The 25,674-nt window shown below is 42.3% G+C and overlaps 1 protein-coding gene across 1 annotated transcript in view; it reads left to right on the forward strand.

Moving 5' to 3' along the window:
- CPXM2 (carboxypeptidase X, M14 family member 2) overlaps positions 1-25,674 on the forward strand; it is a 187,572-nt gene that overhangs the window by 65,660 nt on the left and 96,238 nt on the right. Inside the window, exon 4 of the mRNA XM_006136104.4 lies at positions 538-639. Coding sequence (XP_006136166.2) covers positions 538-639 — 102 coding nt within the window. The remainder of the gene's footprint in view (positions 1-537; positions 640-25,674) is intronic.

Below are 25,674 nucleotides of genomic sequence, written 5' to 3' on the forward strand. Positions count from 1 at the left end.
CAAATCAGAATATAGATGCAGAACGATGCTGCTTTTCTGCTCACTAGCTTTGGGGGCATTCTTGCCTGTGGACAGAATATTGGTGGAGGTCTGGGAAGATGTTAGATTACTGCAGTCTAAATATAGTCATCCTTTTTAAGGTCTGATCTAGCTCCACTGAAGTCAAGGGGAGTCTTTTTGTTTACTTCAATAGGCGTTGGGTGTAGGCCTTATATATCTGATTAGGAGCACTGAGCAATTAACTGTAAATGGTGCACATATAATCATTAATAACTGAGTTCCCTTAGTGCAAGAAAGAAATGCATAGTGTTCCTTCATAGTGCAGTGAAGAAAAGACACTCATGATTCCTTGTACTCATATTTCTACAGTACTCATACCTGGAAAAAAATAACAGGCTATTCTAAACTGCTATATTGGAAGTCTTGGAATGCCATCACACAGAAGCAAACAGTTTTATTCGTTCTGTAGTTATTAGAAATTGTTAAATATGCTTTATAGTGACAAAAGTAAAACTTGTTTTTCTTTTATTCTTACAGCTAAAAATGGCAACAAGAAAGGTGAGAAAAACAAGAAAGGGAATGAGAAGATGCCTGATGGTGACTATGAAAGTCGAAATGCCTATCAAGACCTCAGGGAAAGTATGTGGAGAGTTTCTAAAATACTTTTGGAATTCTTGGTTTAGCTGCTACTCTCTCCAGTGATGTTTAAATTAAATGACAAAAGATGCTGAAGAGTGCTATGAAATGTCTAGATGCAGCTGATTATGAAATGGCATGCTTAAATAACCCATGTTAGCCCCATGTGTGACAAAAGATGGGGACCGGAAACCACATTGTGTTAGTGTGGGATGAAGAGAGATACAAAGAAAGGGAAGAAGCCTCGTTCACATTTCCACTAAGGCCTCTTTTAACATCACTGTGGCAGTAAAAGGGACCTTACAGTAAGTTTCCCTCTCTGGAGTTGTGTTTAATGGCAACTTTGTGGAACTGAGAATGAAGCCCAAGATATTTTTTTATCATTTATAAAAGAGCATTGTTTCATTTAAAACAAACAGTTTGGGGCTTTAAGAATAGTGCTAGATTAAGAGTTTTGGAGAATGAAGTCCTGTCTCTCTGGAACAACAATGGCAAAGGAGTTTTCATTCTGTTGTACCAATATGCCTTCAATCTGACCTGGAGAGTTCACCTCAATTTATGTGAGACTGAACTAGCCAGATGCTAATTGTGGTTTCTGTACTGTGGATACTTGTCCATTGTGACCTGGACTAATATTTCAAACGATTCATGAAAATTAGTGAATTCCATAAGCTGTCATGATTTTCAGTTATTACAAGCCTCAGGTGGAAATGAATCACTGATATACCAAAGAGAGTCTTTGTAATACCTTGAGAAATCCAGTCTTCCTTAAATTTATGGGAATTTATAGCATGGGCATGCTATGAATTTCTATTACTAGCATGGAGACTCAGACCAGTATTGGGAGTACCATCCATCTGATCCTCTCTACTCCTGCCTCCCAGAGTATTTTAAAAAGTGTTCTAAAGTGTTTTAAGAAGTTGGCTTTAAAAAAAAAAAGTTTTCAAAGTATTTTCATGTGCAGGTGTATGAATCCAAATTTCATTTTGAATATGTCTGTTCAGTAGCTTCTCATTTATGGAGATAGAAAATTTTGCATCTCCAGTGAATAGTTTCTGATTTATTTTTCTCCCATTGTGACTTACTCAGACATTCTGATTTTCTTTAATGTAAATTGTCCAACAACCGTTTTGTGCGAACATATGTCGGCCTATAGGCTGTTTGCAAATTATCTGCAGTGAGTGACTGCCAACAGTACAATCTGACCAAAAATCAACTTAGTATTCCTCTGATTCTCCAGAAGGACTGGCTAAAAAAATAGTAGAGTTGAAATTCTCACAAATGTTAGATTAAGGGAGCTTTAATCATTTTGATTACTTTGACTCTTAGAAATTTGCCCATTTTCAAAATATCTTAAAAGGCAAGACAGTCTGGTGGTTAACAGTAAACTGGAAAATTCAGGAGATCTGGGTTCATTTCCTAGCTTTCCCACAGACAATGTCTATGGGTACGTCTAAACTACATGACTCTGTCGACAGAGCCAAGTAGATTAGTTTACTCGAAAAAGGGAAATGAAGCAGTGATTTAAATAATCGCCGTTTCATTTAAATCAAAATGGCCACCGTGCTGCACTGATCAGTTACTTGTCGGCACAGCACGGCAGTCTAGATGGGGATCTGCCAGCTCCAGAACCCTTCGTCGGCAGATCCTGTAAGCCTTGTTTCACGAGTTATAAAAGATCTGCCAACAAAGGGTTCGGGGGTCGGAAGATTCCTGTCTAGACTGCTGCGCTGTGCTGACAAACAGGTGATTGGCGCAGCATGGCGGCCATTTTGATTTAAATGAAGCAGCGATTATTTAAATTTCTGCTTCATTTCCCTTTGTTGTCCTGCCTCATCTACATGGCTTCGTTGATGGAGCCATGTAGTCTAGACACACCCTATGGGATTGGATGAAGGGAGATACAAAGAAAGGGCATTTAATCTGTCTGTAACTCAGTTCCCCATTTGTAAAATAGTGATGATAACATTTCCTATGTCTGATTTCTCCATTCAGATTGTAAGGTTTGATGGCACTCTCTGGAGTTACTTCAGAGAGTGAAAATTTCTTACCCACATGCCACTGACAGAGTAGCTCTTTGGGCCTTTCCTGCTTTTTTTGTTGCTGTTGGCTCTCTAGCTCTTTCTCTGGCTACTCAGTTCTCCTAAACCTTGGATCCATGGAGAGGATGTAGGGAGTCTGTGTGGGCTTCCATCCACAGCTGCTTTATGCAACCCTATGCAGGAGACATGAGGAAGCCTTCAGTATCACTAACCTCAATGGGACCAGAAGGCAGATCTTCAGCTTCTGCAGCTTTCCCTGGTCCCATTCAAGGGACCAAGAGGAATCTTGAGGACTTGCTGGTTGGCACCTGCTAGAGCCACCAGCCCTATGGAGACTAAGGCTAAGTGTTTTATTCCCACTGCTCCTAGAGCTTTGCCCAATTCAGTCTGACTAGTGGAGTCTCCAACCCCTAATGCCCTAGTTAGAAGCCAGTGTTTTGTTTGGTCCTAAAGAGGGATCCTGGAGGGAGACTTCCAGTCCCTTACTCCTCCACCTCATTTCTCTTACCTCATTGCATATTCTATAGGAAACAAAACAGTCTTCTTCCTTGACTTCATTCCCCTTGATTTCTATGGGAATTATGCTTAGTAGGGAGTGTTGGGATAGGCCCCATATCTCCTGCCTCCAAAATGCTGAGTTTTACTGTAAACCATCTGAGCGCATGACTCACTACAGTGTGTTGGGAAATGACACTCTTTGGAATGTGCACAGTTGCAAACCATGCTTTTCCAGCAATTAGAGTATATTTATGTTCACTTCTTCAGAGATAGCTTATATTATGGTGACAGTTTTACAGCCTTCCTTTACTGTCAGTGTCTTCCTAAAACATTCATCCAAGGAGGGGAAAAGTTCAAATATATTAAAACTGTAGATGTGCCTAAACTGCAAAAGTTGTATCCAGATTATGAACCTCTTCCTACCCCCCGTTTTGAATGAGATGAGATTATTCCACCAAAGTGAGGGTGGAGATCTACAAAGGTCAAAACTGGATCCAGGATCAGCTTCCAAATCTCTAAAATACGTAGGAGTTGTTCAGATCTGAATTTTGACTCATGCCCATCATTCCTTGTAAACTGTATTGTAAATTTACACTCACAGAAATAAAAAAGGATTTATCCGGACACAGAAGCTAACAACTCCAGCCTGCAAATTAGATCGTAAATTCTCAGCCTTTTCTTTCTTTTCATAATTGATAGATGATGTAAAATGTTACAAGGGACAAAAAAAAAAACAAAAGTTGGCATCCACTCAGCAGGCTGGCTTCAGCTCTCTGTTCTGAAGTACAGAGTCAGCTTTGCTCCCTATGGTTTCTGTAAAGGGAAATCATGTTTTACTAATCTATTAGAATAGTGATAGAAATGTAGCCGTGTTAGTCTGGTGTAGTTGAAACAACATACAGCACTAGTCTTTAAAGTGCTACATAGTCCTGTATTTGTTTAATCTATTAGGGTATGTCTACACTACCCTCCAACTTCGAACTAGGAGGGTAATGTAGGCATACCGCACTTGCAAATGAAGCCTGGGATTTGAATTTCCTGGGCTTCATTTGCATAAGCCGGGCGCCGCCATTTTTAAATCCCGGCTAGTTCGAACCCCGTGCTGCATGGCTACACGCGGCACAGACTAGCTAGTTTGGATTAGGCTTCTAATCCGAACTAGCTGTACTCCTCGTGGAATGAGGAGTACAGCTAGTTCGGATTAGGAAGCCTAATCCGAACTAGCTACTCCGTGCCGCGTGTAGCCGTGCGGCACGGGGTTCGAACTAGCCGGGATTTAAAAATGGCGGCGCCCATCTTATGCAAATGAAGCCCAGGAAATTCAAATCCCGGGCTTCATTTGCAAGTGCGGTATGCCTACATTACCCCGCTAGTTCGAACTAGCGGGATAGTGTAGACATACTCTAAGAGTTCTTTGAAGGGGTTAACAAACATGTAGACAAGGGGGATCCAGTAGATATAGTATACTTAGAATTCCAGAATGCCTTTGACAAGGTCCCTCACCAAAGGCTCTTGTGTAAATTATGTTGTCATGGGATAAGAGGGAAGATCCTTTCATGGATTGAGAACTGGTTAAAAGACAGGAAACAAAGGGTAGGAATAAATGGTAAGTTCTCAGAATGGAGAGGTGTAACTAGTGGTGTTCCCTAAGGGTCAGTCCTAGGACCAATCCTATTCAACTTATTCATAAACGATCTAGAGAAAAGGGTGAGCAGTGAGGTGGCAAAGTTTGCGGACAATACTAAACTGTTCAAAATAGTCAAGACCAAAGCAGACGGTGAAGAACTTCAAAAAAATCTCACCAAACTGTGGGATTGGGCAACAAAATGGCAAATGAAATTTAATGTGGATAAGTGAAAAGTAATGCACATTGGAAAAATAACCCCAACTATACATACAATGTGATGGGGGCTAATTTAGCTACAACTAATCAGGAAAGAGATCTTGGAGTTATTGTGGATAGTTCTATTAAAACATCCATACAGTGTGCAGCAGCAGTCAAAAAAGCAAATGGGATGCTAGGAATGATTAAAAAACGGATAGAAAATAAGACAAAGAATATCTTACTGCCCCTATATAAAACTATAGTACACCCACATCTTGAATACTGCATACAGATGTGGTCTCCTCACCTCAAAAAAGATATTTTGGCATTTGAAAAGGTTCCAAAAAAAAGCAACTAAAATGATTAAGGGTTTGGAACAGGTCCCATATGAGGAGAGGCTAAAGAGACTGGGACTTTTCAGTTTAGAAAAGAAGAGACTGAGGGGGGATATGACAGAGGTATATAAAATCATGAATGGTGTGGAGAGGGTGAATAAATAAAAGTTATTTACTTGTTCCCATAATATAAGAACTAGAGGACACCAAATGAAATTAATGGGTAACAGGTTTAAAACTTATAAAAGAAAGTTCTCCTTCACACAGCTCACAGTCAACCTGTGGCACTCCTTGCCATAGGAGGCAGTAAAGGCTAGGACTATAACAGAGTTTAAAAAAGAGCTAGATAAATTCATGGAGGTTAGGTCCATAAAAGGTTATCAGCCAAGGGGTAAGGAATGGTGCCCATGGCCTCTGTTTGTCAAAGGCTGGAGAAAGATGGCAGGAGACAAATTGCTTGATCATTGTCTTCAGTCCACACCCTCTGGGGCACCTGATACTGGCCACTGTCGGCAGACAGGATAGTGGATTAGATGGACCTTTGGTCTGACCCAGTATGGCCATTCTTATGTTCTTATATACTTAAAAAAACAAAGTTTTCTTGTGTTCTTTAATATTTTTATACTCCAAGCCAAAAGACATGCTCAGTGCCAAAAATGTAACACAACTTAGGCAAACTGTTCTGAATTCTGACATATCCAGAAGTGACTTAAACAAGTCATGTACGTCAGTCATCTCAGCATGGTGAAGTTCAATCTTAAATTATATTCCCGACAATTCCCATAGCACTCTACCGGGGTGTAGCAGCTGTCAGTCTGGCCTAACCAGTCATAGGAAGTTCACCCTAGGTTAGGGGATTATTGCAAGATGTACAGCCAAACCAGCACCTCTTATTACACACATCTTCCCTGGTGCTGGTGAATGGCTTGAAACCAGGGGAATGGGAAAGCTAGCAGAGCTTTCCTCTGTCCTGATGATTCCTGACTGTCTAATGCAGTATTTCTCAACCTTTTTTTTTTATAAAGTACCCCTTAAAAAATTGTAAGTACTCCCAGTTCTTACAGTTTTCAGACACACATTTTTTTTCTACCATTGCAACACATTTGTTTAAACAACTTAATTGAACTGGGCAGACAATGACATTTTTGGGTGTAAAAAGTACAAAAAAAATAAAGCACTGTAAAACTTAACAATTCAATTTTCTCCAAATTTAAGTTGTGTTGACGTACCACCCAGACTTCGCTCAAGTACCCCTAAGGGTACTCGTACTGGTTGAGAAACACTGGTCTAATGGACCATTGGCAGAAAGGAGACCAGACAAGCCCATAGCCAGCATACGATATAGGGAAAAGGAGCTTAAAGTGGGAGAATACACACAACTGGAACATTGGTATAGAAGGGTACAACTTGCTCAGGAAGGACAGATGGGGAAAAAGGGATGAGATGTTGCCTTATATATCAAACTGGACTGAAATCAAGTTGGAAATAGGACATAGAATTGTTGAGAATCTCTAGGTAAGTAAAAGGGGTAAAAACAAGGGTGATGTCATGATAAGGGGTCTACTACAAACCATCTAATCAGTTGAAGCTTTTTTTAAACAACTAACAAAATCATCCAAAGTGCAGGACGTGGTGTGATGGGGGACTTCAGCAATCCATACATATGTTGGGAAACTGATAGATCAGGGCATAAATTATCCAGAAAGTTCTTGGAATGTATTGGAGACAATTTTTTTTTATTTCAGAAAGTGGAGAAAGCTACTAGCAAGAAAGCTGTTGTAGATTTGGTTTAAAGAGAATTTGAAAGTGGAAGGCAGCTTGGGTGAAAGTGATCACGAAATGATAGAATTTATGATTCTAAGGAATAGAAGGAGGGAGAAGAGTAAAGTAAAGATAATGAAGTTCAAGAAGGAAGACTTTAGTAAACTCAGAGAACTGGTAGGTAAAGTCCCATGGAAAGCAACTCTAAGAGGAAAAATGATTGAAGACAGTTGGCAATTTTTTAGAGAGACATTATTAAGGGTACAAGAGCACATTATTCCACTGCATAGACCACTTCGGCTTTACCAGATCTTCAATGATCTGAAAATCAAAAAGGAGTCTTATAAAAAGTGGAAACTAGGTCAAATTACTGAGGAAGAATATAAAGAAATAACACAAGTATATAGGGGCAAAATTAGAAAGGCCAAGACAAAAAATGAGATCAAACTAAATAGGGACATAAAAGGGAACAAGAAAACATTCTATGAGTATATTAGAAGCAAGAGGAAGACCAAGAACAAGGTAGACCCATTACTAGATTAAGAGAGAAAAACAGTAAGAGAAAATGTGGAAATGGCAGAGATGCTTAATGACTTATTTAATTTAATTTTCACCTAGAAGGTTGGTGGTGATTGGACATCTAAGACAGTAAATGTAAATGGAGTAGAATCAGAAGCTAAAATAGGAAAATAACAAGTTAACAATTACTTAAACAAATTAGATGTCCTTAAATCACCTGGGCCAGATTCAATGCATCTTAGAATACCAAAGGAGCTGATTGAGGTGGTATCTGAGCTATTAGCTATTATATTTGAAAAGTCCTAGAATACGGGAAAGATTCCAGAAGACTGGAAAAGGGAAAATATAATGCCCACATATAAAAAAGGATAAAAACAACCCAGGGAATTACAGACCATCAGCAGAACTTCTGTACCAGAAAAGATAATGGAGCAAATAATTAAGGAATCCATTTGCAAACATTTGGAAGATAATGAGGTGATAAGGAACAGTCAGCATGGATTTGTAAAGAACAAATTATGTCAGACCAACCTGATAACTTTCTTTCACATGATAAGAAGCCTTGTGGATAAGAAAGAAGTGGTAGATGTGGTATATTTAGACTTAAGTTAGGCATTTGATACAATTTTGCATGACCATCTTATTAACAAACTAGGGAAATACAACTTACATGGACCTACCGTAAGGTGGGTACAGAACTACTCTCTGAAAATGGTTTTCCTGCCAGTTATAAATGGTTCACAGTCATGCTGGAAAGACATGAGTAGAGCTCTTCAGGGAACAATTCTGGGACCAGTTTGGTTCAATATCTTCATAAGATTTAGATAATGACACTTATACAATTTGTGGCCAACACCAACCTGAGAGGGATTGAAAGTCAAAATGATGGAGAAATGATCTCAGATAAATAGAATGAAATTCAATATGGACAAATGCAAAGTACCCCATTGAGGAAGAAACAATCCATTACACACATACAAAATGGGAAATGACTGTCTAAGAAGGAGTATTGTGGAAAGGGATGTAAGGATCACAGTGAGAGGGGACATAACAGCTTTTTAGTATCTAAAAGTTTGTTACACGGAGGAGGGAGAAAAGTTTTTCTCTTTAACCCTTGATGATAGGACAAGAAGCTATGGGCTTTAATTTCAGCAAGGGAGGTTTAGATTGGATATTAGGAAAAGCTTCCTGTCAGGATGGTTAAGCATTGGAATAAATTGCCTCAGGAGGTAGTGTAATCTCCATCATTGGAGATCTTTGAGTCCAGTCCCCTGCCATGAATACAGGGCCCTAGTCTTGATGACTTCTTGAGATGTTCTTTCCAGGTCTATTATTCTATGATTCTATAAAAGCCACTTCTGCAGACACCCTCCATTTGTCCTCAGGTTGCTCTGTGTGCACCTTGACAGCAGGCATGGATTGCAGCCTCATACTCTTCCAAGACCCTAATTCAAAGGGCAAGATTTTCTGTGCTGATTCAGGGTAGATAGACTGAGGTGGTGAAAAGGGCGGCTCTAAAATCCTCATGTCATCAGGTGGGAGGATTTCTGTGGCTCAGGTCCTGTGGACTCCATGCAACCCTGACATAAGGGGTAGAAAGAAGCATGGTGGAGATGGGAAGGGTATGTCAAGAGAGGAATCACAGCACATGGTACTGCAGAAACCAAAAACAGGACTGTGTAGCACTTTAAAGACTAACAAGTTGGTTTAATAGGTGATGAGCTTTCGTGGGCCAGACCCACTTCCTCAAATCAAATAGTGGAAGAAAATTGTCACAACCATATATACCAAAGGATACAGATAAAAAAAATGAACACATGTGAAAAGGACAAATCAAATTTCAGAACAGAAGGCGGATGGGGGGGGGGGGGAGGGCGGGAGGTAAATGTCTGTGAGCTAATGATATTAGAGGTGATAATTGGGGAAGCTATCTTTGTAATGGGTAAGATAATTAGGGTCTTTATTCAAATTTGAGTGTAAAGTGTCGAATTTAAGCATGAATGACAGTTCAGAGGATTCTCTTTGAAGTGAAGTCTTAAAAGGTCTTTGAAGCAGGATGCAGGTAATCAAGTCGTTGAGACAATGTCCTTTCTGGTTGAAATGGCAAGAAACTGTTAATGATAATGTGAATTTGAGAGACTGTTGCAGCACAAAATTTGCAGGCCAGCGCGAAGGGAGGCTGAGGCAACTTTGTGCCACCATTGCGCCTTCCTGATCCCAGAAGGCCTCCTGTCTGACTTTCCCCAAGTTCTGTGCTGTCCATTCACACAGGACAAGCAGGACGAATAGGTCAGTTTCTCTGACACTGCAATGGCATTCCTAGAAGTGGCAGCTATGAAAGAAATGGGCATTAGCATTTACCAGATGACACAGCATCATCTCAGTACTGCAAGTGCTAAATATCTTCCTTGCCATATAGTGCATGAGCTCTGTTAATCATGGAATCATAGAATCATAGGACTGGAAGGGACCTCGAGAGGTCATCGAGTCCAGCCCCCCGCCCTCAAGGCAGGACCAAGCTCTGTCTACACCATCCCTGACAGATGTCTATCTAACCTGTTCTTAAATATCTCCAGAGAGGGAGATTCCACCACCTCCCTTGGCAATTTATTCCAATATTTGACCACCCTGACAGTTAGGAATTTTTTCCTAATGTCCAATCTAAACCTCCCTTGCTGCACTTTAAGCCCATTACTCCTTGTCCTGTCCTCAGAAACCAAGAGGAACAAATTTTCTCCTTCCTCCTTGTGACACCCTTTTAGATATTTGAAAACCGCTATCATGTCCCCCCTTAATCTTCTTTTTTCCAAACTAAACAAGCCCAGTTCATGAAGCCTGGCTTCATAGGTCATGTTCTCTAGACCTTTAATCATTCTTGTCGCTCTTCTCTGTACCCTTTCCAATTTCTCCACATCTTTCTTGAAATGTGGCGCCCAGAACTGGACACAGTACTCCAGCTGAGGCCTAACTAGTGCAGAGTAGAGCGGCAGAATGACTTCACGAGTTTTGCTTACAACACACCTGTTGATACAACCTAGAATCATATTTGCTTTTTTTGCAACAGCATCACACTGTTGACTCATATTCAACTTGTGGTCCACTATGACCCCTAGATCCCTTTCCGCCATGCTACTTCCTAGACAGTCGCTTCCCATCCTGTATGTATGGAACTGATTGTTCCTTCCTAAGTGGAGCACTTTGCATTTCTCTTTATTAAACTTCATCCTGTTTACCTCTGACCATTTCTCTAACTTGCTAAGGTCATTTTGAATTATGTCCCTATCCTCCAAAGAAGTTGCAACCCCACCCAGTTTGGTATCATCTGCAAACTTATGGGGGAGTTCATATTCAGAAGTACCAGAACCTTGGCTTGGTTTCGGAGGAAGCTGGACAAATGTATGTGTGTATTTATGTGATGGGGTTATTTGTGATGCTAGAGGGCCAGGACTCAACAGACCCAGGGCTTCACTTATGTCCAAAAAAGCTCATGCTACTGGGTTTCAGCTGGCCACCTGTGGAGGACAGGAAGGAATTTTTCCCGTAATGCATTCTGGATTTTTTTTCTCTTTCCTATCAAGCATCAGGGTGGTCACAGCTGGAGATGGGCATTGGAATGCAGGGGGCAGGGTTCTCAGGTGCCACTCAGCATTCTCGCTTTTGGTTGCGTGGGTAGCTGGCCCTTGCTCACGTACCTAGATTCTAACTGATTTGCCATATGTGGGTTTGGGAAGGAATTTTCTTCTAGGTGAGAAAGTGACTGGAGACGTGGAGGAGGGCTTGCCTTCCTCTACAGAGCATGACTGTGGGTCACTTACCAAGGTTTTCTGTCTGTATTGCACTTAATTAGCTCCCTGCCATTATGGGGGAGCTTGGGAGCAGGGTTCTGCCTGTTCTCTGCCTATGGCTCATAACAGTCTAGTTTCCTGGGGGCTGCAACACTTGGATCTAATTGTGATTGTCGGGTTTAGTGTGTGTGTGCGCTGAGGGGCACTGGTGGCCTGTGATATACAGCAGATCATATCACATGATCTGGTGGTCCCTTCCACCCTCAAAATCTGATTTTTGTGGCCCTTTCTTGTTCCTGCTTCTCTGAAACATTCACAAAAATGGTAACTCTACTTGTCAGCAAAGCCAACAACAAAACATGAAGAATATTTTAGGGTTCACATGCTAGAAGAATATGGGAACAGTTTAACACCAGGCCTGCCGATGGTGGGGGTGGGGTTGGGGCAAAAAGGGCAACTCCCCAAGGACCCAGCGATTCAAAAGGGCTTGGGACTCCCGATGCCACCACTGCTACTGCAGCCAGAGCAGTGACCAGACCCTGGTCACTTTAAATCACCACCAGAGCTCTGAGGGACATGCTCTGATTGGTGCTAGAGGGCTGGTAGGAAGAGGCTAGCTCCTGTCCTGCCCTTTCCACTTGAGGCCCTGCCCCTTCTGGGAGTGCAGAGCCACCTCTCCCACCTTGCCCAGGGGCCTGGCAATTCTGTTGACCTCCTCTGCGCAACACTGAAATCTTAACAGGTCCTTTATAAATTGCAGCGACCGTGCTAAGTTTGCTTCTGATGTATTTATTCCCTAAAATGAGGTATTTATGGAATGTAACCGATCATGCAAATTATACGGCATGTTGTTTGCTTCCTGACTGGAGGGCTGAGACTTGAAAACAAAAAAAGGAGAATTGTGAATTATGACTAATGCGCTTTCCATAGGAATTTTCTGCAAAATAACTTTTGTACTAGACTTCATTCAACGTTCAGGATCTGAGACCCTTTCCACAATAAATTGGCACTTATGCGTGGGTGTCTGTGAACAACAAATAAAACCCCACAAAGAACAGCAGAGCAGTCTCAGTAAGGTTGCATACAGAAATACTCCCAAATAAGCTCTAGGCATTCAGCGCTATTTTAGGACTATACAGGAAAAAATGATGCTTAAATGTCCTTTGGGCCCACTTTCCAAACAAATGTAAGTAATGACCCTTTACATTGGCTACTCACAGTTCTGCTAATAAATCTGAATTCTCTGGTATTGCTAAATAAACAGTAGCAGTCTTCCATGTCACTTTCAGAATGCTAGTCCAAAAGCAATCATCTCCTGGGGGAGAAGGAAGCTACATGGGTTTTTCAAAGAGAACAACATAACCTTTTCAAAGCACAGCAAAAATGTGAGCAGCAGGGTCCTCACTAAACTGAAGGAGAGTTATGCAGTTAAATCACCATCCAGCCCCTTAAAATTGAAATGGCAGAATAACCATCCTCTATGCGTTCATTGCTCACTTTCATTCTCTGATTCTGAGGGTGTGTCTAGACTACATGGCTTTGTCGACGGAGCCATGTAGATGAGTGTATTTGGCAAAGGGAAATGAAGCGGCAATTTAAATAATTGCTGCTTCATTTACATCAAAATGGCTGCCGCACTGTGCCGATCAGCTGTTTGTCGGCACGGCGCGGTAGTCTAGATGGGGATCAACCGACCCCAGATCCCTTTGTTGTCAGATCCTGTAAGCCTTATTTAAATAGCCGTTTCATTTCCCTTTGCCGAATACACTCATCTACATGGCTCCGTCGATGGAGCCATGTAGTCTAGACACACCCTGAGTGAGATCTCTTCCCCTTACACATCTGAGTTAGAGAATATAGTTACAGAATGGGTCAGATTAAGCCTTGGGGCAGCAATAACAGAAGTAAGATAGAAGTAGGCATTTGGGGCATGCTCTCATGGTCGATTTTCTAGCATTCAATTTAGTGGGTCTAATATAGACCCCTACAGCGAAGGCTGAGGGTGGCCCCTGTCAGTGTCCATACTTCTTCTTCTGCGAGGAGTAAGAGAAGCCAATGGGAACATGTGCTCTTGTTGGCCTCCTGCTGTGTGAATACCGCCATGGCTTGGTTTCAGGTAAGCTGACTCCAGGTACACACTTTGTATAGCTGGAGTTGCGTATCATAAGCTGACCTGCCTGGTCTGGTGTAGACCACACCTTGGAGTGTATATGGGAAGAGAAAGTAACATGGCTAGAGTCCCTGGAACAATGACACAGGCACAAGCTGAGGCACAGCAAAACATGTGTTTATTGCTGGGGGAGGGGACAGAGGCAGAGGCCCAATTCTGGCCAGTACTGCAGAAACCTCCCCACCCCCAAAGACTTGTATTCCTACCCAGGGAAAAGCAGCCCTTCATCTTCTGAGTCAGAGGTCTTCCCCTCCTGGAGGAGACACCCCCTTTAGGGGCAGTGTGTGGGATAAAGTGTGGGAGCTCTATTTAGTCCATGTGCAACGGGTGCTGCTACCTCCTGAGCACCCCTTTGTGATTAAGTGTGACTCTGCTGTGGCCTGCCTCCGTTTCCCCCAGATGAGGTAATAGTAAGGTCCCAACTAACAGCCTGGTCAGGGAGAAGCCAGACACTCCACTTTACAGCAGTCTCTCTCCCTTTAATAAAGCTTTCTGAAAGGAGCACTTATCCTACAGCTTAAAGGCTTTTGTACCAGAGCACTGATAAATAAATTCTCATAACAAAAATCAGTCACGGGTAGGGTGGACATCTGACTCTCCTTAGAGGACCAGCCCTGTGATATGCTAATATGACCTGAATTAGGCATCTGGAACAGAGACGGGAGAACCTGAGTGCTCAGACATTTGGACTGGGTAAGTGTCTAAGCCAGGGGTCTCCAAACTACGGCCCGCGGGCCAGATGCGGCCCGCGAGGCCCTCTCATCCGGCCCGTGGAGACCTTTTTGTCTACAAAACTTTTGCATCAAGGTACCTTTCAATCTTTGGAACAACATACCTGTGTGAACAAACATTTTCAAGAATGAAATACGTGAAGAACAATTTGAAAACAAACTTGTCCGATGATAATCTCAGGTCACTGTTGATGTTAGGGACAACAAATCTAAAGCCAGAAATGTCTGCTATTTTGGCATCCAGGAAACAATTTCACCATTCACACTAATACAGGTGTTCATGTGTAGTGTATCAATGTGTTATTAAATAATAACTGAATAACATAATATTAAATAAATAATTAAAAACAACATCCATGTTTTGATTGTTTTTTATTTGGACCTCAAGTGTGTAGTCGGCCCCCGAACTGCTGTTTGATAGTTAATGCAGCCCTCGGGCTGAAAAGTTTGGAGACCCCTGGTCTAAGCAATGAAATGTTCATCTGAACCTTGTTTGAACCAGTGTTCTTAGGTTTGCAAAACTGAGCTGGCAGCCTCATAAGAATAGGCTCCGTTGCAGGATTTCCAGTGCTTTGTTCAGAGAAAGGGTTCCACGTCTGAGATTTAGGGAGGCTGACCACTGGGCAGTCTCCTACAACAGCTTTGAAAGATACCCCTCTCATCTCTTCCCACAAGCCCCTGCCTTCCTCACCTAGCTCTTTACTCGTCTTTGATAGTGAGACTTAGGTCTGTTCCACTCTCCAGTGCTGACAGGAGACACTACAGTTTCAGTGGGTTGAGGGCCTGACACACACAGCACAACCTGGGTGTTCGCTACACTCCTAGCCACATGATTTTCATAGTGGCTGCATCTAGATTGGTATGATTTTCCAGAAATGCTTTTAACGGAAAAGTTTTCCATTAAAAGCATTTTCGAAACAGAGTGTCTAGATTGGCAAGGACGCTTTTCCGCAAAAGCACTTTTTGCAGAAAAGCGTCCGTGCCAATCTAGACATGCTTTTCCGCAAAAAAAGCCCCAATCACCATTTTCGCAATCGGAGCTTTTTTGCGGAAATCAAATCTGAGATGTCTACACTGGCCCTTTTGCGCAAAAGGGACTTTTGCCTGAACGGGAGCAGCATAGTATTTCTGCAAGAAGCACTGATTTCTTACAGTAGGAAGTCAGTGCTTTTGCGGAAATTCAAGCGGCCAGTGTAGACAGCTGGCAAGTTTTTCCGGAAAGGCGGCTGATTTTCTGGAAAAACTGGCCAGTCTAGACACAGCCAGTAGGTATAAGGTGGCTGCAAGGCAGCGTGTGCATGAAACGTACAGAGAATGTTAGTTCCAAGTAGGAAAAAAACACAGCACACTGAATCTCTTCACCCACAGCCAGCAATGCAGTACAAAAACTGGCCAGACCAATTAAGAGCCTGCCAACTGACTATCCTGTGTGATCACCCTGGAAATGCGGAGAGCACTGCCTTTCTTGCAGTATATTGGCACTTCTGGGACCAGGAAGCTTGTGAAAATGATGACTACTAAAAATTTAAAAGACATTAACTGAACCTTTAAAGCCATGAGACTCAGGTGGTAACTTGAATTTGGAACAAAAATTCTTTAACTGGAACAGGTTCCCCTTTCTGTAGATTGAAGCCAGATAGGTGGGGAATGGGAAGTGGGTAAAGCATGGGAGGCGGTTGAAATTAAGAGGCTATCCGCACAGTGAGCAGCTGTTTGAAATGGAAAGTACCTCAGAAAGATTGGCATAAGAAGCAAAACTAGTGAGTTGTGGGAACAAGAAGGCCTGGATACAGTTTGCTGGTAAGTTTACTTAGCTCTTTAAAAGGCATGCCCTTTCTAGGGGTGGAGTAAAGCATAAATGAATGGTCTGAATGATCCAGGCTTCATACTCAGATGGCATCATCAATGGTACATTTTCCAGTGGAATGCTTAGGCCACTCATGGTTTTAGGTTTTTTTTTGCTGTAATCCCCAGTCACTCCTAATAGACTGGTTCTTGAAAGAACCTGCACATATTTTCTCCCTCTCCAGAAATACTCTTCTCTCGGCTGAGCCAAATTGGGGCATTCTTTCTTGGTTTAGGCCATGTTTCATGTTAAATAATCTCTGGCTTAGGTTTCCTCAAACTCTTAGAATCCTAATTTTTTCCTTCATTGTTACTTTTCCTCTTCTAACTTCTTCAACATTACTATGCATTTCAGGGGTTAAAGAGCATGTAAAACTTGCATTGTTTTTGCAATAGAGAAACTTATCTATTGGGTGAATTTTTCTCAAAGTCATATAGCCCTATAAAATAACTATTTCTCTGTGCCCATGTATATCCAAAGAGCTTCCTGTTCTCTAACTAATTTTTCCCGTTCTTTGTATTCCATGAGGGTATGTCTACACTACCCCGCTAGTTCAAACTAGCGGGGTAATGCAGGCATACTGCACTTGCAAATGAAGCCCGGGATTTGAATTTCCCGGGCTTCATTTGCATAAGCGGGGCGCCGCCATTTTTAAAACCCCACTGGTTCGAACCCCGTGCAGCGCGGCTACACGGGGCACGAACTAGGTAGTTCGAACTAGGCTTCCTAGTTCGAACTACCGTTACTCCTCATTCCACGAGGAGTAACGGTAGTTCGAATTAGGAAGCCTAGTTCGAACTACCTAGTTCGTGCCCCGTGTAGCCGCGCTGCACGGGGTTCGAACCAGCGGGGTTTTAAAAATGGCGGCGCCCCGCTTATGCAAATGAAGCCCGGGAAATTCAAATCCTGGGCTTCATTTGCAAGTGCAGTATGCCTGCATTACCCCGCTAGTTCGAACTAGGAGGGTAATGTAGACATACCCTCACTGATAGAATATTCAAGTAACCTATATGTTTGTTCCACTGACCGACTCAGTTGTTTTGGATGTTTTAATACTGTTAGAAAGGGGTTTGAGAAAAAAATCTTTGGTTGAAAAAAAATCTGTCTAAAAGGACAACAAATTAAAAACAAAGCCAAACAAAAAACAAACAAAAAAACCCAACTCCATGTTAATTTTTTCTTTTAACATATTTAAGAAAAGACAAACAGATTTCCTTCCCAATCATTAAGCAAACAAGCAAAGTCAGGAATTAGATAAATTGCAGACACATGAATTTCCTCTGAATGCACTGTCTGAGTAATAGCAGGTCTTATGAAGATGGTGTGTTTTTATTCCTGACTCTTATTATCCCATATGAAAGACTAATAGCACAATCCTCCAATTTGTCTAGGTCATGCTGGACCCTATCCTTATCCTAGCATATCTATCTCTCCCACTAGCTTGCTGTCATCAGCAGACTCACTGAAGGTATGAGGGTAGTTCGAACTAGGGTGGTAATGTAGGTGCAAATGAATTTGAATTTCCTGGGCTTCATTTGCATGTTGCCGGGCGCCGCCATTTTTAAATGTCTGCTAGTTCGGACTTCGTGCCCGCGGCTACATGCGGCACAAACTAGGTAGTTCGGATTAGGCTTCCTATTCCGAACTATCTGTACACCTCATTCCACTTCCCCACTTACCTTAGGGCTTAGGTCACCGTCCCCTGACAAACCTAGTTTAAAGCCCTCCCTCTAGGTTTGCAAGCCTGCCTGCGAAGATGCTCTTTCCTCTCTTCATTCAGTAGATCCCATCTCTTCCTAGCAATCCTTGTGCCTGGAACAGCATCCCATAGTTGAAGAATCCGAAGCCCTCTCTTCAACACCACCTGCGCAACCATGCATGTACTTCCAAACTTTGACGATCCCTACTTTGACCTTTTCCTTGAACAGGGAGGATGGACAAGAACACAACTTAGGCCTCAAACTCCTTGATCCTTCTTCCCAGCACTATATAATTTGCAGTGACCCACTCAAGGTCATTATTGACAGTATTGTTAGTTCTTACATGGAGAAGTAGAAAGGTGTAGCCGTCCAAAGGTTTGATCAGTCTTGGAAGACTCTTGGTCACATCCTGAATTCTAGCTCCAGGTAAGTAGTACACTTCTCGAGATTCTGGTCTGGACGGCAGATGGATGACTCTGTCCCTCTTAGGAGGGAGTCCCCGACCATCACCACCCATCTCATTTTCTTGGGAGTGGTGGTCATGGAATCCCCATCCTTAAGACTATGCATTCCATGCCTTCTGGTTGATGGGGTCTCCATCAGATCCCTTCCCTCAGACAGGGGCAGATGACCATTTTGCAGGTCCTGGAACAGCCTAATTTTGTGGGGCCCCCCTTTGCCACGGCGCATGCGCGGGGCTTCTTGAAGCACGGGGCCCGGGGCAGCCGCCCCGCTCGCCCTGCCCTATATCCGACCCTGCCCTCAGATGTCTCTGTCAAGGTGTTTTCCACCGTAGTATCTGTGCAGTGGTTACTTACCTCCACTGGGATTGGGGATATCTGAGTAGTCTTTCTTCTCCAGGAGGTCACATGCTGTCAGTTTTTTCCCCCTGTTCTGTACTGCCTTCTGTGGTTCTTCAGCATCCTGTGCCTGCAGTATCAGATGCTGACTTCTATCCAGAAAGTATTCATTTTTTCTGATGGAAAGTAGAGTTGATATTTTGGCCTCTAGTCCTTTAACCTTCTCTTCCAATATGGAGACCAGCTTGCACTTCGTACAAAGTCACTTCTATCTTCTGGGAGAAAGACAAACATAGCAGGTCACAACAGCTGATCTTTCACTATCCATACTGTTTTCCTTCTGACAGACTCCTCAGATGTTGTTTTTATTGCACCCTGAAGCCTGAAGAGGAGAAGAGAGAGAAAAAAGAAGAGAACAAAAAGAAGGAAAAATACGAACCTCTTTGGGGTTCTCCCAAGGCAAACTCCCAGGCAAACTCCCCATTGGCTGCCGCCCTGATCGCTGCTCCGAGCAGGAGAGAGATAAAACTTAGGCCAATCTGTGGGTGGCGAAATTATGGATAGAACTTCATGTAAATAAACCCATCTAAATTTGAATAGTCATCCATTTAATGTTGATGTCTCTTCCCTCTGCTAGCCTATAGAAGTTCCTGCTGATTCAGGAAGAGAGAGTTTGTATGGTGTTGAAATATGCATCCTCTTAATCATTATTACAAGATAGAAAGCTGTGTTCCCTGGCTGACTGTTTTATTGTATTCTCTAAGCCCTGGAACATTTCTCTATTAGACTTTGCTCCTCTCCCATCAAGCTCTTTCTGCAGCCTAAATAAGTGGGGGAACTTCGATAGGCTTTATGGTTAGCAGCGTGTTCTTGAGCAAGAATTTTTAAGTGGCAAGGTGTAAGAGGAATGGTTTAAAAGTGAAACCTTAAAACTTGCATCTCTGTTGATTTGGCCTTGTTGCACAAAAAGAATATTTTTATTCCCATTTTCCTTGGTAAATGTGAACTTTAATAAATGCCCTAAAATATCAGAGGGACAATTGTATGGTTGAGTTAAGCTGGAGATACCTGAACTCATCATTTTGGATGTAAAGGAGATTTATAACCTGCCATGAGCAAAAGACAAATAATTTCCTATATCTGCTCCATGCTTGATGGTTTAATGTTTCCTTTCAGTTCGGGGGTGTTGTTTTAAACAGCTATCATTTGTTATCCATCAATTGGCTCACCAGGTGAAGTGGTGATTAAATGCTTCCCCATGCTCCCTTGCCAATGTGTCTCAATCTTTACCAGAGAAGATACTGTTAGAGGAGAAAGGATAGTTCCTGTCTCATACTGAGTCAGCTTTTGGTTTCTGATCATATTATGCGCTGGTTAGGCCTCAGTTGGAGTATTGTGTCCAGTTCTGGGCACCACATTTCAAGAAAGATGTGGAGAAATTGGAGAGGGTCCAGAGAAGACCAACAAGAATGATTAAGGGTCTAGAGAACATGATCTATGAGGGAAGGCTGAAAGAATTGGGTTTGTTTAGTTTGGAAAAGAGAAGATTGAGGGGGGACATGATAGCAGTTTTCAGGTATCTAAAAGGATGTCATAAGGAGGAGGGAGAAAACTTGTTCATTTTGGCCTCTGGGGATAGAACAAAAAGCAATGGGCTTAAACTGCAGCAAGGGAGGTTTGGGTTGGAAATTAGGAAAAAGTTCCTAACTGTCAGGGTGGTCAAACACTGGAATAAATTGCCCAGGGAGGTAGTGGAACCTACACCTGTGGAGATATTTAAGAGTAGGTTAGATAAATGTCTGTCCGGGATGGTCTAGACAGTACTTGGTCCTGCTGTGAGGGCAGGGGACTGGACTCGGTGACCTCTTGAGGTCCCTTCCAGTCCTAGTATTCTATGATTCTATATGGATCTACCACACTGATACACCTATTTTTGTATTGTACTAAGCACTGAACTAAGAGTACAGATTCATTTTCATGTTGACTGCCACAGGCATCAGATGTGAACTAGATAATTTCAGGTGCTATTAACCAATTTTAAATGAAAAACAATGACCTATAGGCAAAATACTCTGTATCCCATTGCCAGTCAAACAAAGCATCTAGTTCCCATTAAAGGTCAGATTTTTGTTTTTAAATTATATTCTGCCATAGCCTAATTGTCTGAGGTTTGCTGGACATGTGACAAAAATGTATCAAAATAACCTATTTTTCTCTCTGCAATTTTCAAACCTTAGATGGTTGCATCTAAGGATGGTATGCATCTGCTTGAGTAACAATGCTGGCATACATTTCATATAAATAACAGAATAACAACTCTAGCATATATTTCATATGAATAACAATAACAGAAAATGTGGAAATGACAGAGGAATTTAACTTCTTTGTGTCCGTTTTCATCTAAAAGGTTTGTGGCAGTAGGATACCTAACATAGTGAATCCTAGTGAAAATCGGGTAGGTTCAGAAGTTAAAATAGGGAAAGAGTGATTTTAAAATTACTTAGACAAGTTAGTTGTCTTCAAGACACCAGGGCCCAATGAAATGCATCCTAGAATACTCAAAGAGCTGAGGGTATGTCTACACTACCCCGCTAGTTCGAACTAGCGGGGTAATGTATGCATACCGCACTTGCTAATGAAGCCCGGGATTTGAATTTTCCGGGCTTCATTAGCATAAGCGGGGAGCCGCCATTTTTAAATCCCCGCTGCTTCGAACCCCGTGTAGCGCGGCTACACGGGGCTCGAACTAGGTAGTTCGGACTAGGGTGCCTATTCCGAACTACCGGTACACCTCGTTTCACGAGGAGTACCGGTAGTTCGGAATAGGACCCTAGTCCGAACTACCTAGTTCGAGCCCCGTGTAGCCGCGCTACACGGGGTTCGAAGCAGCGGGGATTTAAAAATGGCGGCTCCCCGCTTATGCTAATGAAGCCCGGGAAATTCAAATCCCGGGCTTCATTAGCAAGTGCGGTATGCATACATTACCCCGCTAGTTCGAACTAGCGGGGTAGTGTAGACATACCCCTATAGACCAGTCATCTTACCTTCTATGCCAGGAAAGATAATGGAGCAAATAATGAAGGAATCCATCTGCAAACAGCTGGAAGAAAATAAGGTGATAAGTAAGAGTCAGGATGGCTTTGTCAAGAACAGATCATGTCAGATGAACTTGAGAACTTTTTTTGATAGCATAATAAGCCTTGTGGATAAGGGAGAAGCACGGTATACCTAGATTTTAGTAAGGCATTTGATACAGTCTTGTTTAACCTTCTTATTAATAAATTAGGGTATGTCTACACTAGAACTAGGGTGGCTAATGTAGGAATTCAAACTTGCAAATGAAGCCCGGGATTTAAATATCCTGGGCTTTATTTGCATGTTCCCGTCCGGTCGCCATTTTTAAATGCCACTAGTCTGGACTAACTGCCCGCAGCTACACGCGGCAATTATATAGTAATTCAAACTAAGTCCTTAGTTTGAATTACCTGTTACACCTCATTCCAGGACAAACTGAAGAAATGATCTGAGGTAAAAAGGATGAAGTTCAGTAAGGATAAATGCAAAATACTGCAGTTAGGGAGGAACAATCAGTTTCACACATATAAAATGGGAAGTGACTGTATAAGAAGGAGTACTGAAGAAAGGAATCTAGGGGGCAGGCCCTGCCTTTGGACAAGGTGAGTGAGGCAGTTGCCTTTGGCTCCACGCATACAGGACCTTTGCTGCCCAGCTCCCGGCCCCACCCACATGGCCGCTCACTTGTCGGGGCCTGATAGTGCCCAGCTCCTAGCCCCGCCTACCTGGCTGCTCACTTGCTGCCCTGACTGGGAGCCATGCATCTGTGTGGCTCAGGGCCCTGTGCTGCCCAGCTCCCGGCCCTGCCCACCTGGCCGCTCACTCGCGGCCATGCTGCTCAGCCATGCTGCCTTGGGTCCCACAAACTCTTCAGCCGGGCCTGTCTAGGGGTCATAGTGGACCACAAGCTAAATATGAGTCAACACTGTGACACGGTTGCAAAAAAACAAACATAATTCTGGGATGTATTAACAGGAATGTTTTGAGCAAGATATGAGAAGCAATTATTTTGCTCTACTCTGTGCTGATTAGGCCTCATTTGGAGTAGTGTGTCCAGAATTTTGCAATACAGAAACTTATCTATTGGGTGAGTTTTCTCAGATTCATACAGCCCTATAAAACAACTACTTCTCTGTGCCCTGGTATATCCAAAGAGCTCCCTGTTGTTCTCTAACTAAATTTTGTCGGTTCTTTGTTCAAGCCGTCTTTGCTCTAAGTTCAAGATACATTCCAAAAAACTTGGACTTAGAGTGAAACAATTTAAAGCGGGGATTTTTTTTCCCGTGGCTGACTTCCATTTGCATTTCTTTCAGTCAGGACCACCATTTTATAATAGAAGTATGTATGGTCATTGAAAGAGATTTTGTATACTATTATTCATTGGAATATGTCTGCATTAGAGTGTTGTCCCACCTTAACTAATCCAGTATAAAAGTCTTAGAGGGGTAGCCATGTTAGTCTGTAAGGGTATATCTCTACTAGCCCCCTTGTTCAAACTAGGGAGGCTAATGTAGGCATTAGAAGTTGCAAATCAATCCCGGGATTTAAATATCCTGCACTTGATTTGCATCTTCCCGGCCGGTTAGTCTGGACTAACTGCTCATGTCTACACGCGGCAGGGACCCGGTAGTTTGAAATAAAGCCCTAGTTCGAACTACCTGTTATTCCTCCTGGAATGAGGTTTAACAGGTAGTTCGAACTAGGGCTTTATTTCGAACTACCGGGTCCCTGCCACGTGTAGATGCGGGAAGTTAGTCTGGATTTGTAAATTTCAAAAAATGGTGACCGGCCGAGAAGATGCAAATTAAGCGCGGGATATTTAAATCCCAGGCTTGATTTGCAACTTCGAATGCCTACATTAGCCTCCCTAGTTCGAACTAGGGGGCTAGTGTAGATATACTCTAACTTAAAAAAAAAGTAGTCCTGTAGCACCCTAGAGACTGAGATAGATAGATAGTATCATAAGCTTTCGTGGACAATACCCACTTCCTGAGAGTGGAGAAAAAAGGGGAAGCCTCTCAATTTATAATAGAAAAAGAAGGGAGAGGGGGAGAAAAAGAATACCCTGTTAACTGGAGTGCTGGTGCTAATGAGGCTAACTGAGTGGGCGGTTAGTGTCCCATACTTAACTCTTGATGTCATCCAGCTCTGCAGTTTCCAGGATAGTTATAGCAATACAACCTGCTAGTGTGGATGCAGTTGTATCCATATAAAGGTACACTATATTGGTATAGCTATTTATCAGTGAGAAGGGGAACACTATACTGGTATAAAATCATCCTTCTGCATGTACAAATGCATCCACACCAAGACTTTACTGGTGCAATTATTTTGGTAAAAAGAAATCATGTTCTCGCTGACAGTTACATCTGTAAAATGTGCAAGCATAGATCAGACTATAGTAGTTCAGTGGCTGTTGTTTGGGTTAGGTTTTACAATACTGAAAGATTTGGCTAAACTATGTCTTCGATATGTTTCCTATTTCCCTTCCCATTTTCATCCTTTTGTCATTAGGCCCTTATTGGCCCAGCATAATGTTTAATGTAGCAGCAATCTTCCTAGTTTCCTTGTCCTATTCATTAATGTAATGGGCAAAGTTAAGATGTCTTTTGAGTTGTAGCTACCGTGTGTGTCCCTCTGTGAAATCTTTTTGGCCTTGCAGTGTATTTCATGGTTTTGATATTTTTAAGACACTTTAGATACACAAATAGTCAAGAGGTATGCTTTTTCCACTGATAGTTTTTGTCAAATATCCAGCCTTTCTGAGAGAGGATTGCCTCTGGTTTTTATCTGAGATGCTTGAATAAGTATGTTTGTTTGACTTTGCAAGAGAAAGCTAATTCTTTTTCTTTGACTACTGTGTTTAGTTTGGCTGCTCTACTTGGAATCATGCATTCTTTTCATCCTTGTACTTTAAACAAATATCAGATGAAAATGTTTTGAATTAACAGCACACAAGTCTGCCTTGCTTGCACTTAATTTTGAACTCATAATTTTTACATTTTAAGGGTTTGATTCTCTAGCAGTGAAAGAGAAAACATCTCTTTCAAAGAGATATCAGCCACATACAGTGTTCTTTTATAGAAGATGGGGTGGGTTTCTCAGTCAGTTGTATTTGGGTATGAATCTGGAGTATTCTTCTTTCATCAATGGCACAGCACACCAGCAAAGAGATGTACAAAAGCCCTTTGGAAGCATAGCTACTGCAATGTTTTCATGGAAGGTGCAGAATACGTTCCTTCCTGCAGAGTGAACTTTAATACTGAGTGAATTCAAGCCATGGACATTGTTCCTGCCATGAGAAGACTTGCACCATTCTGGATGATTCTTGAGCTCTCTACAACATGCAACATCTACAGTTAGGTCTATACATATAGACAGAAGTGAGGAAGACTCCTTGTGCCCATTACCCTTGCTCCTAACTAAGGCATAATCAGACCCTAAGACAATTTTGTGATTTCTGAGCCACACTGACTGGAGGCCATCTGCTGTATGGAGCTCCCATATTGTCTTTGCCATAAATGACGTAACTTCTTAGGTAAGATGTTTGGCAGCAGCAGCAGGCTCAGAAATTCCAGTTTTTAAAGTTGGAGAGCCAAGGTGGGTGAGGTAATACCTTATTGAGTCAATATGACTTCTGGCTTCTTGAGAATATGCAAGAAACAAAAGATATTACCTCACTCACCGTGGCTGTCTAATATCCTGGGACCAACACAGTTATAGCACCACTGCTTGCATCAGTTTACAAAACTGTATGTTATCTGAACCTCTTAAGTCAGAAAACATGGAGAGGAAATCTTCTAAAAACAAGCTTTCTGGGAAAACCTGCTTTCAACTCTGCAAGAAACACCACAAGATCCCAATGCTAAATATGTTATTTTGGCATGTCCAGATCTGCAGCCTGCAAGTGTGAAGGTGCTTAAACATGACAAATAAGTGAACTTTTCTGAA

Source organism: Pelodiscus sinensis, chromosome 8 (assembly GCF_049634645.1).
Source record: "Pelodiscus sinensis isolate JC-2024 chromosome 8, ASM4963464v1, whole genome shotgun sequence".
Taxonomy (NCBI): domain Eukaryota; kingdom Metazoa; phylum Chordata; order Testudines; family Trionychidae; genus Pelodiscus; species Pelodiscus sinensis.